We start from the raw sequence: 12,475 nt of genomic DNA, 5'->3' as shown, positions 1-12,475 counted from the left end.
CTTCATCTCTCAGGTTGTTTGACTTCCGTGGTCAAGTGTCCCCTCTGCCTGGGGTCCTGCCGGTCAAGCGTGTCACGGTGCCTGTGATGCGACGGGTCAGAACCTTGCCCGTCGCTCTGCTGACCCGAAACAGCAGCAGCAACAGCTCCAGGCCCAGAGGTGAGTTATTTACCGGCACTTCATCTTCTTTACAATCACATCTGCTCCTCAGAAGACTGGCCGAGGTCTACCTGATCATCCATCAGCCTCCAAACCTTCTCCTCATCAATCACCAGAAGATCCTCTTTAGCCTCATTTTCATGGTGCCTTTATTTGTGAGCACCGGGGTTTCTCACCTCCAGTGGAAAGCGTTTGTGGTTTTTAATCCGTCCCTTACTGTGGTGTTTCAACCGCGCACAGAGAGTGAGATGCTCCTCAGGTAAGCTGAGGGAGCTCTGTTCCTCTGAGAGTTTGGTCTGTCAGAGTCATTCATGTGTGTTCCTTGACGCTCAGAGCTTCATGGGCCACGTCACATGCTGGGGGCCTGAGCGGCCGCTTCATCTGACGACCGGCTTTTCTCTTGATGTTGACAGTTCAGATCTGATTTTTATGGACGCCGTAAAGCAAATGACAGTTCGGATTATATTTTACGGGCGCTATAAAGTGACTGACGGTTCTGATTCTGTCTTTTTATGGTTGTCATAAATTGAGTGGCAGGTTGATTGGGCTTTATGGGAGACTTTGAAGCAAATGGCAAAGTTCCCAAATTGCTACACAGGCCAACACAACAAATCAAGCAATTCACCCTCTGAGGCGGACGGCCGCTGCACCGTGTCAAACGCCTTTCAGTGCAGTCAGATGCACCTCGCCGTATATATTCTTTACTGCTCTGCCACTCACAGATATCGGCAACACATGAGGCCGGACGGTATCACACTGGACTTTTTTAGAGCGCCTCGTTTCAGGAATCATAAAAGCAAACGTTAAAAAGATTCGCAGATGTCGTGCGGGTCATTCGCTCCATTCCACGTCTCATAAAAGTACATTTTACAATAAAAAATTATATTCTGTGATAAAATGTAGAACTAAAAAGATCCGGTTGATTTAGTGGGTGTAAATATGAGGCGCATAAAAACAAATGAGTCAATTTAGAATCCATGAAGTGCCTCCGCCGCGCTCCGCTTTCATACACGCTTACAGAAGATGCCGGAAGATCCACTTGTGTCACCTGTGGTTGGATGTTAAGCACAACTGGAGATGCATATTTGAGGTTGACGTTATCAAGAAGAGGTTTATCGTGAAGATCACGTCTCCTTTATTTATTAGTCAAGTCTTGGCTTGTGAGCGAGTCAATTGACTCTAATTCTTTAGGTAGATGACTGTTAACTATTTAGTCAGCTCTTCACTTGACTCCTGTTGGCTCCATAGTTGAGTCTTTTTGACTGTTCCGCTGACTCTGCAGTGGACTCTTCAGTTGACTCTTAAACTGATGACTCAAATTCACTCTTTTAATGGACTTTTTAGGTGACTCTTCAGCTGACTCGTCATTGGACTTTTTTAAGGCTGTGAAGAGAAGTGAGATATGAACATATGCACATGAGGAGCAGAGCAGTGAAGCGTGGCTGCTGAGCTTCACACGGTGGAATCACACTTGTGTTTTTCAGTTCTTCATCTGTGGACCTGCTTTGATGTGCAGAGTAGGATCAAAATGTGCTGGTCCGCTCACAGTGAAGCCCTTCAGTGTCGTCCAGCACCGGCTCCGTCACTCATGGTGGTTCATGGGAGAACCAGAGACACCTGGAGACGTTTAGCATCCTAGCGTGAGGGAACAGAGCCACTTAAATCATCCGTTGCTAGAGAGAGACGTGCATTCATGCCGTCTGAGAAGGAGCGTCGTCGTTGACCTCTGCTCCCTGCCATGATCGGAGGACTGGGAGTAATCACTTGCAACAACAGCACCGCTCCTCGGGTCCTCACGGTTCACTGCTGAGCGAATGACTACACGTCTGAGGGAATCATGTCCACTGCAGGCCTCTTGTTGCCATCTACCCATTAAATCGCAGGACCTACTTTAGTAGGATCAGACTTGTACTGCAACTTTGTGGAAGAACCCGACACATGATGGAAGTCCACTCTGGTGAGTCCAATTGACCAGACGGCCCAACAACAAAGATGATTTGATCAAAGTGAAGCAGGTCATCGGACCAGCAGAACCTTGTCGGATCTCTGGCTGTTTGATGGGGCTACCTTTACTGCCTCCCTGCCTCCCTGTCTGTCTGTTTATACTGGGTTGGGTGGTTCTTGATGGTCTCGAAGACAAAGTCTATACCATGTACTCAATCCTCAGTCAATCATTCAGTGGTGGCGGTTTCGTCCACTGCTGTGAAATGGATTCATGTGGGTCGCGACCTGTGTGACGAGACTTGAACCACCTTCTGTTGGAGTCGTGCTGACATGGCTGCTCTGTCTGTCTCTCCCGCCTCAGGGAGAAGAACAGAGCTGCAGGCCATCAAGAGTGAGCTGACCCAGATTAAAGCAAACATAGAAGACCTGCTGGATCGACTGGAGCAGATCACAAAAGACACGCGCTTCACCGACACAGGTAACACCAACACGCATACACATGTGCTATTTTTGTGAGGACATCCCATTGACATAACCATTATCCCAGCCTCTCTCCCTTACCTGAAAGACCCAAGACAAATGGCTAGCCTTAACTCGGACTCTGAACCAAACCTGCGCTCAATTTTAATAAACTACTTTTTCTGATGTTTTAACCCTCTAAGCCTTGTGAGGACAGGCCAAAATGTCCTCACAAAGCAGAATGTCCTCTCCAGAAGGTGGCTTGTCAAGACTCCCAAGTATGGCTAAACACTCACCCTAAACCTCACCATCCAAAAAATATGGCTTAACCAGGACTCTTAACCAAACTGAGACTTAATTATAATGACCTCGTAGTTTTCATCTTCAAATTCAGGCTTGACATTGTAGGGTCTGGTAAAAGGGCCTGAAGTTCTCGGACCGCCGGGGTCACCAGCACCAAATGCCAGTGGAGAAGATTGTCTGGTCTAGAAAACATCTTCATAAAAAGGGAGATGAAAAGGTTATTATCATATCACTATCATATGACCAGGAATAAAAGCTTGTATGAAAGCGGTGGAAGGTCAGTTTATGAGAGTCGCACCGAGGAAGGTCATAGAAGTTCAACAGTGAGCAGTTTTCCACTGACTCGTGAGAGGAAGTATGTCAGCTTCTTGTTTGTGCGAGTTCAGAGAGACCAGCAGTGCTTGTACTGATGCCCCAAGAAAGGGCTGGAGAAGAGACTATGTCAAGGCTGACCGCTCTGGGGGTCAGGAATAAAAATGACTTGAGTTTTCTACAGTGTTAAAGAACTCCACGTTGATATTTATATGGATTGCTGGTCCACTCCAGAAGGTCTCAGCGAGGATCTGTGTTCCACTGGTTTGTTTTTTGTTTCAGAGGCAGCAAACGGCAAAGCGTGTCTGAGTGAACACTCGTGTCACGACGACAAGGCCTCAAGGTCAGACCTGGAGAGCAGCTGGACGCAGGACGAAGATGACGACGACGGGCACCGACTGGACGACAGCGATGTATGTAGCCGGTGTCTTTGATTGGAGAGTTGTAGCTCCACACGGTCGCTAAGGACGCTGGCAACAGACGCAGAAAATGAAGCTTCACTTCACAAAAGAGCGGGAGAACACAGAGGTAGCCACAGGAGTACAACTGTGTCTCAGGTTGACCTTTGCATCTGAGCCGGGTCAGAGTGGTCATTCGCAGGTCACCGTCTTGACCAAAGGTCACGCTGTAAGTGGACATTCTCGGCCTCTGCTGCAGAAGCATGAGTCCGGCCGATGTCCGCAGTAGCATCACAACAGCAGAACAATCGCCAGGATTTTGTGTCTGGATCCTGCCGGCTCCAGCTGCCCTCCAATTCACTCCATTTCACGGAGGATCGTCTCTGTCTGACCCGAAGCGTTGCAGTTTTAGTCCAACTGCAACCCAGTGTTCATCTACACCGTCCTTGGGGGTCAAACGTTCAGCACAGACCCACCGTGGAATGTACTCTAGTGTGTGTGTGTACTTCTTCATTCTGCATTGTAGGCTTCTATTCTTGACAAAACACTATCTTTGTGTGGGCCGTAAGACATTGTGGGGACCATTTGGGGTGGACCTCATAAGGTCAAGCCTCAATTTGAGGATGAAGACTTATAATTAAATAACTGGGTTATTAGAATTAGGTTTACGTTTGGTTCAGAGTCCTGGTTAAGCCTGGTTGAGCCATGTGTTTTGGATGGTTAGGTTCAGGGTGAGAGGCTGGGGAAAGGGTTATGACAATGAGAAACCTCACAATGTCTCCACCGGGGCAGAAAAACAAACATAAGTGTTTGTGTATGTTTGTGTGCGTGCATCACTGTCCATCATGTGTATGAGTGTAAATCGTGGATGTTGGTGCTCAGTGACACTTCATATTACCACGGCCATGAACGCAAAAAACACCCCACATAACACTGAAGTCAAGTGAAGACAAGACTGATGGATTGTTAATGGAGAGTTGAAGACTTTTGACAAGAACTTTGTTCTTCTTTGTTTTTTTATTGTTCTGTTTTCTTCTGACTCTGTTTCACTGTGAACTCTAGTTTGATGTTTTTTCTGCCAACAACACACTGTCAGTCTTAAGTCACCTTCTGCTGCTCCTTCGTCATCGTCATCATCATCACATCACTTTTTGACTCCGTCAACACATCACTCTTTCATCACGCCATCACTCTTCTCATCACCACCTATATGAAAAAACACTCACAGCACGCCTCCATGTTTGGCTGTACACCTGATAACTTCCATCAGTTGTTGCGTGTTTGTGCATAGCAGTTGTCGTGTGTAACATCTGACTCTCTTGTTTCTTCAGAGCTGTTGCACGTCGCATGAAGACTGCAGTCGTCCATAGGAGGTGAGTGTTGAGGAGAATGAGATTTAAAAAAAACTGTAGACTGATTTTTCAAAGGTGAAGAAGAAGTGTTGAGAGTGAGTGGAGTGACAGATGAGAGTGACGGAGGAGATGAGGGTACAGGAAGTACCAGAGAGTGAGGAGGGAAGGGTCAGAGGGCGACAGGCAAGATGTGACAAAAGAGGTGAAAAAGTGGAGGAAGGAGAGGCTTTGGGGAGGGAGCAGGGGGTGAGGAGTGAGAGATCAGGAGGACTTCAGAGGCAGCTGGCCAGCAAACATGAAAGAGAGGATGATAAAACGGAGAGTGAGAGAAGGGGAAGGAGTTAAACCTGAACCTGCTCTTGTGATCGGCCGTAGCACGGGCTGGATCCCGTCGTGGGGCCGAGACTCGTCTCCAACTGGCGACGTGGTTCTGAGGTTAAACTTGATGCTGATTGACTCGGACTCGACTAATTTAAACCCGACCGGCTGGACGACCACGTAACAGAAGAAAGATGCTTCAGATCACGTTCCACTGCTTCACTCTCAGCAGCTGCTATGACCTTCATCATTATCATCATCATCATCATCCTCACATTCTCCAACATCATTAATAAACACACACGTGTTGATGGAAGCAGCTGGAAACCTGGAACCTCCTGAGCTCGGCTGCCATGTGTGTTGGGAAAAGAGCTGAGCCATGAGGCAGTTTGTGAGGACCGGCCTGGGTTCTGAGATGCCTCCTGTGAGTGAGGTGTCAGGGCCGACTGAGAGGGAGAGAAAAGAACACCGCTCTGACTAGAGAACATCTCCGACTGTGAGAGTAAAGAATGAATGGGGGGATGAGCCAGTGAGTCAGTCAGTGTGTTTTGGTCCTATAAGGTCAAAGGTCCTTAGAAGAAGTGAAGTGTCAAACGTGTTTTCATGGGCCTGGAGACCTTTGGAGGACCAGGTTTGTCAACGGACAAGTTGTCGTGTGGTCTGGATGACTCATCACCCGCGTCTCCAGAGAGACTGTGACAGAGCTGAGACTCAGCAGGTTCAATCCACTCTGAAATACAATCTAGAACATTCCAATAAAATGGATTTGTGGTTTCTCCACTATTATGATTGATGATGAGAAAAGCCCCTGCTTTGCAGCTCGTTCCACGACTGCACAAAAACGCAGCATAGAATTCAGCCACATTTCAAGTATTGTGTTGGCCTCGCCAAGACCAAAGTAGCTCGAGTGCCACTTAAGCCGTGTCCCCACGACGTTGGCTTGGAAGTTTTCCCATGGTGTCGGAACTGTAGTGTTCTCATCTGACAACGTGAACATAGTGTTGAAGAAACTCATTTTGTCGCCACAGTCACAGAGTTGATTTAGTGAAGTGATTCAATCGTATCCTAGCTTTAGCAGGACAGCTTTAGCTGGTCCTGATCCGAGCTGGACACAGATGGTGCATGTGAGCTGCTTGGCAGAGGTCTGCTTTAGTGGAAATGTACAAATTCTAATCTAAGAATAATAAGGCATATCTATTTGAATCATTACTGTTGTCGTGATATTAGAGAACCTGTAGCTGAAGTCATTTGTTACACTGTAGATTCAGTGTTCAGTTGCATTCAGAAGAACTGAGCCGTTTCTTCTTCTCAGTTGGCTGCAGCTGCAGTTCTGTTACTCACAAACACAATACAAGCTCAGCAGTTTAGATGCTAGATGCCTTTTATAACAATCAATAATCATGTTTTTGGACGCGGCAATAAATGCAAGTGACAACTGTCTAATCTAAATTGTGTATTGAACACTGCTCCCCTCTTCTTTTGTGTTGAAAAACTCAACAGTATAGAGTGTGCTTCCTTCAACAGGAAACATGTTGACTCAAAAAAAAAAATAAAAAAATTGTCATTTCAGTCCATGTTGGTGTTGTGTGTGGAAAACACAGGAATCCGAACATAGTTTACCTCATGTCAGTTTTTATTTTGTTCACGATTGTGCGCTGTGGATGATGAAACCTGCTGTCACCACTGTCTCCTTGTTACAAATAGTGAACATGTAACACAGACACTTCCATCATTGGCTTTTCAACCATTCAGGACAGTAGCTGTCGCAGTGCTCCGTCTGATGTTTCCATCCAGGTGAAGTCACACTCTACAAACTGGTCATTACAAATAGTCCATATGAACAAAGACAACAAAACATAAAAGACTGTATTTTACCTCAAAGTACAGCTCAAGCACTTGATTCCAAGCAGCTATATGACTCTAACACTTTAGATTGTGGAACACATAAGCAGTAATAAACTAGCTACTCGCTGGTTTGCTGTTAGTAGTTAGTAATTATGGTGTCGCTGGGTCAGGCGCTAATCTCTCCTCTATAATGTTGAGCTGCGCATGTGAAGAAGACATATATGTTCCCCAGTCTGAAGTGCAACCCGACATCCTTTCACATTAGCAGAAGATTGGCCTTATGAAGTGGTGAATACTTTTACTTTTAGTTTCTTTTGAGATACTTTTCAACTTTCGCTCAGAACTATTTATTTTATAAAAGTTTTTTTTTAAGTTATTATTATTTGTTTTGTTTTAATCTTTAATTCTGCATTCTTCCGAACTTCTGCTTCCGCACACCATAATGTAACGACAGATGTGTTTATGTGTTATTGATGGAAGTATTAAGTAGTTCCACTTTCATTCATATTTATTGTCTTATTGCTGTTGATAATAATAATACTACTTCCACTACTACTACTACTACTACTACTACTAATAATAATAATAATAATAATAAAACTGTTACCTTGTCTTGTCTATTAGAGAGTTTATTATTATTATTATTATTATTATTATTATTATTATTATTATTATTATTATTATTATTATATTATTGTTATTATTATTGTTGTTATTATTATTATATTATGTTATAGTTATTATTATTATTATTATTATTATTGTAGTACAAATGCCATATTTAAATTCTTTTAAACACTAAATTTATTCATTAGTCATTCATTAAATTCATTCATCAAACTACTACTACTAATAATAATTTTTTAAACTAAATGTGTTTCCTGATTTCCTGTTCATTTCAATACAATTAGTATCTAATATTTTTAGTTGTAACAATAATACAATGAATGAAGTGCCTGGACTAAAGAACATGTCCATCATCATCACACCATAAGGATTTTAATAAATACACGTCAAGCTCACAGTTTCCTTCACTATAAGCAAATGCTGCAGTCATGTGATGAAGTTGAGGGTCATGAACTGTTTTAGTTTAGATTTTCAGTTTTGCATGAGTTGGAGAGTGCGAAAATCATTGTTATATGGAATAATGAAACATTTTGGCTTCATGTTTGGATGGGACTGAGACACCACAGTTATATGTGATCCCTTATTGATTATTGGAGGATTCATGTGTCTCATTCACTAGTTGAACCCACAACACGAGCGACTTCACTGACCAGAGACTCGTGTGAGTCAGAGCTGCTGCTGCCTCGGTCTCCCCTCCGGCGGGTCTCCCGGCAGAAGCGCGTGTGTATCCGTCGCTGCTCAAACAAAGATGGTTCCTGTTAGTTGACGCACGATCAATAACAGATATGAAGGCACTGACAGAAATAGAAGCGTGTTAAATTGTCCGTTGTAAATCAGCCGATCTTTTGTTCTGCTGGTGGAAAGCTTTTGGGCCCAAACAAACGCTTGGGCCAGCTTCTGCTCTGCTCATTCATCTTCCGTCACTTGGTCAGTTTCGCCTGGTCCGAACCTGAATCCTCGTTCGTGTACGAAAAAAAAGTTTCTTTAATTTTCTGATAATACAGAAATTAATAAACTGTTAGTTTTTTTTGTCGTCCGATTTACGTCCACCAGTACGGGTTCAACGATCCAAAGCAACCAAATCCCGGCGTCGAACTTCGTAGATCCAGTTCAGTTGCGTCCGTAGTGCCGCGGCGAGTCACTTATAGTCGCTTCTGTTCGTGAGTGTAACGCAAGATTAAAAAGTTACTGATTTAGTTTAGTTAAATAAGAATCGTGGAGTCGGGGAGAGCATGGATGGTTCGCCGCGGTCTGAATGGTAGCTACGCTGCTGGGCCAGGCTATATATACTAGCGCAGCGCCCCCCTTCCCTTCGTGAAACTAGCATGCTTCGCTAGCCAAAGTAATCCGCCCCAATAATGAACTGCAGATGACTCAATAGTAATAATCAATCTTCTAGCTTCCTGCCTCCGTCTCTTCCCCGTCCACCAATCAGAAGGCTGCGCCGGCCGCCGGCCGTTAGCAGAGGCGCTCAGAGTCACGCCATCAGACGAGCGCTCAGGTCATGATGGGAAGGCTCTCTGACAGGTTTAAAGCCAGTTTAACTTTCTGACCCCGGCGGCTTGTTTTGCTGTGAGCTCATGCTTCTGGGGGGAAGCCGAACTTCCTTGTCTTCGTCGGCACCCCAGCAACATTTAACCTCCATCATCATCACTGTCGAGTGTTTGAAAGCCTTTACGTTGAGCTTGGCCCTGCAGGTCACATGACTTGTCTGTGATGTCATTCGTCTGTCCCTCCTCATCAGCGTCCTCGCTCAGTCGACGTCTACATTTCAACTTGTAGAGTTTTTCGGGGAAACTTCTATCATGGGTGACGGTTGGAGTCCCGGCGGGTCAGGCAAACGTCTCGGGACATAAACGTGACGTGCTTCAGCTGCCGTGAAGGTGCTTGATCACCCAGTCAGACAGGATTTATGTCTCTGCTGGTGCGGATTCTGTGGAGCTGTCTGGTGAATGGTCAAGGTGGGGCTGGGAGGGAGGTTAGGATCTGGAGTCTGAGATGTTCTAAACAGAGAAGAGGTCACAGTGGGATGGGGATCAGCTCCCCCAGTTCTGGGGCTTTGTCAGAAAAGCATTTGGTATACACCAGTGGAAGGATGACCTGCTGGAGTCGTTCCAGTGCCCTAAGGGTTTGTTCTCGAGTGAGGACATGAGTTCAGTCCTCAGACCAAGATCTCCATCACAGAGCTCCTGACTGCGGTTCCTTCTTAGATCAGTGGGACCTCAGTCATCTAGGCTGAGCTTAGATGAGTGTAGGTGACCCCAACTACAGGAGTCAGTAGGCTGCAATAAAGACTGGCTCCTTGTGAGGCTGGCTGTGGAGGTGTGACTGCTGGGAGTCCGGACTGCACCTCCACTGTGACCGGTTGCTAGTTCATTCTACATGTTGACTGAGTCGTGGTGGTCTTCAGGTTTGAGGTCTGGTCTAATCGACTTACACGTAAACAAACCAAAACCATGTGAAATGACATGAAATCATGTGATCATTGCAAAGATATTTATTTGTCGAAAAGTGCGACCAGCAGCAGAACCAGGTGCAAGTCATATTCATCAAATTTACAAAAAAAAAAAAAATAGAAAAAATATACACTAAAATAAAATACACAAAAATACACAGTGGAAAAAAATCTGAATAAAATAAATATAACAAAACCATGTGTAAATATCATAAAATAAAAAATATTTTATTTAAACTCCAAAGAAGATATAAGTGAACTGTAAATGAAAGTATCACCATAAAATGTTCTAATTAATTTTCAAAACTCTATTTCCAAAAAAAAAAAAGTCGGTGCTGTCTGTGCGTCTGCGTGCGTCTGCATACTGGCCCTGCTCCAGCTCCACAGTCCAGAGCTCTTGTGAACTGACCCCACAAAGACCTGCATCACCAGATCCCTTCTCAAGCCCTGTCATCCAAACACAGAGTCCTATTTGGGCTCACAGCAAAGACTTGGACCAGAGCCACTCCTGGCCTGAAGGCTGGCAGCCATTGGCCCTCGTAGATCTTCACCAGCCCCTAATAAAGTCAACAGTTAAATCCTCCCGCTCACCTACAAATCTCTTCCTGACCTGACCAGACCCTCCGTCCCGGGATGTCTTCCAGCAACATCCAACCCTCCAAACTTGCACGAGGCCTGTTCTCTGTGAGTCCAGCTATGAGTCACCTGACCACTGACGCTCCTGACCACCAACCTGACCACAGCCTCTGAGATGTCCACGTCACTCTTTGCTGGAGGACGAAGGTGCAAATCTCGCTGACTGAGGTTCAAATATTTGGAAGCCGACAGGTTTGATTTACGCTCCATCCGCTCGCCTGACTGGGGAACAGCTGGTGATCTGGAATACCTGAGAAAATTATCAGCTTGGTCCAGAACCTCAGGACTGATCCACTTTGCTCCACAACAGGACCTCAGGAGAAACTGGTGTCAGTTCTGAGCTTCACGTTTAAAAAAAAAAAAAAAATTCTGTTGTTACAAGATGATGTCATTCGAGATGAGAAGGTTCTTCTTCTTCAGAGCGCTGGGACACACATGACAGAGGCGGCCGATCGTGAGCCAGACAGGCGGTCAGAGTCCCCACAAGAGCATTTCTAGGAAGATGACGATGAGTCAATCTTCATCCTTAGTTGACAGAAGGAACCAACTGAGATGGAAACTTCTAGTGAAGTCTCTGTGGTGAGGAGCATCATATCCCTCTTATAGCGAGTTTCACACAATTACAATTGCTCTTGAAGAACCGTGGCTTCATTGGTCAAGAAATGACTTTTTGCTGGGAAATGTTAACTTGCAGGTTGTGGAGCGGCTGAGTTTGTGAGCATGATCAGTATTCTGTCCTTCACGTCTGTTTCAGGGACTGTCGGATGGAGGGAAGATCCTGACTGACCAACGGGGAGGAGGGTGATGAAACAGCGGGACCCAAAGACACGTGAGCACACAAACAACTGTAAAGCACCTAGCGAGGAAACGGTCCGAAACACAAGCTGCAGGATGATACTAAAACAGCGGGCCGCCACCAGAAGCATCATAAACTCTTCAGCTCATTGCAGATGAGACGGCAAGATGCTGCTTTCAGAGCCGCGTGGGACGGTTTAACATCAGGCTGCTGTCGGATCGCATCTCTCTGCGGCAGAACACGGGACCAAGCTGCAGCGAACTCTGGATGTGAGGAACACAAACTCATTCGTGTGATGAAGAGTGTTGGAACCATGTGACCAAAACATTGGTTCATTTCACCTTGTTTTTATTTGATTATGTTCTCTGTGATGTCAAGTGTAAAATACATTGTTTCTTTGACTGCTTTGACTTTTTTTGGAAGCACAATGAAAAAGGCAGGTTGAGCACAAAATGTAAATCAAGAACATAAACAACAGAGCATGTTGAGCTGCGTCTGAATAGTTCAGTTGTATTTCAGTGATTTGGTTTAAAGAGCACCAGGTGGAGGAGTTGGCCCCCACCTGTCTCCTCATCTGCCCTTGTTTAAGAAGGCCTCCCAGGTCGAAGAATTCTGGAGGGTCCACCTGCTGCTGTGAGACTCATTGGAAGCAAAGCTTGTCTGTGCAAAATGACCTTTGACCTGTGTTGCTCTCTCCGTTCCCCCGTGCATCTGGACCACGACAGGAAGTCGTCGCCTGCTGCTTGTCTGGGGGACGTTCCAGTGATGCGTTCTTGGTTATAAAGAGGAACATGCTGGAGCTGTTAGCATGGCGGCGTGGGGTCACTTCCTCCTCACACCTTCAAAGACCCTGATAATTACAGTCAAACTC

The 12,475-nt window shown here is 45.4% G+C and overlaps 1 protein-coding gene across 2 annotated transcripts in view; it reads left to right on the top strand.

Moving 5' to 3' along the window:
• Nucleotides 1-12,471, top strand: part of raly (RALY heterogeneous nuclear ribonucleoprotein) — a 53,177-nt gene extending 40,706 nt beyond the window's left edge. For both annotated transcript variants that reach the window (XM_053868198.1, XM_053868200.1), the window contains exons 5-9: nucleotides 14-159; nucleotides 2,465-2,581; nucleotides 3,460-3,590; nucleotides 4,907-4,948; nucleotides 11,563-12,471. In XM_053868198.1, coding sequence (XP_053724173.1) covers nucleotides 14-159; nucleotides 2,465-2,581; nucleotides 3,460-3,590; nucleotides 4,907-4,945 — 433 coding nt within the window. In that variant the 3' untranslated portion in view covers nucleotides 4,946-4,948; nucleotides 11,563-12,471. The remainder of the gene's footprint in view (nucleotides 1-13; nucleotides 160-2,464; nucleotides 2,582-3,459; nucleotides 3,591-4,906; nucleotides 4,949-11,562) is intronic.
• Nucleotides 12,472-12,475: the final 4 nt, after the last annotated feature.

The sequence above is a fragment of the Synchiropus splendidus genome, chromosome 6 (assembly GCF_027744825.2).
Source record: "Synchiropus splendidus isolate RoL2022-P1 chromosome 6, RoL_Sspl_1.0, whole genome shotgun sequence".
Lineage (NCBI taxonomy): Eukaryota > Metazoa > Chordata > Actinopteri > Syngnathiformes > Callionymidae > Synchiropus > Synchiropus splendidus.
This window is presented reverse-complemented; position numbering and strand designations above follow the sequence as displayed.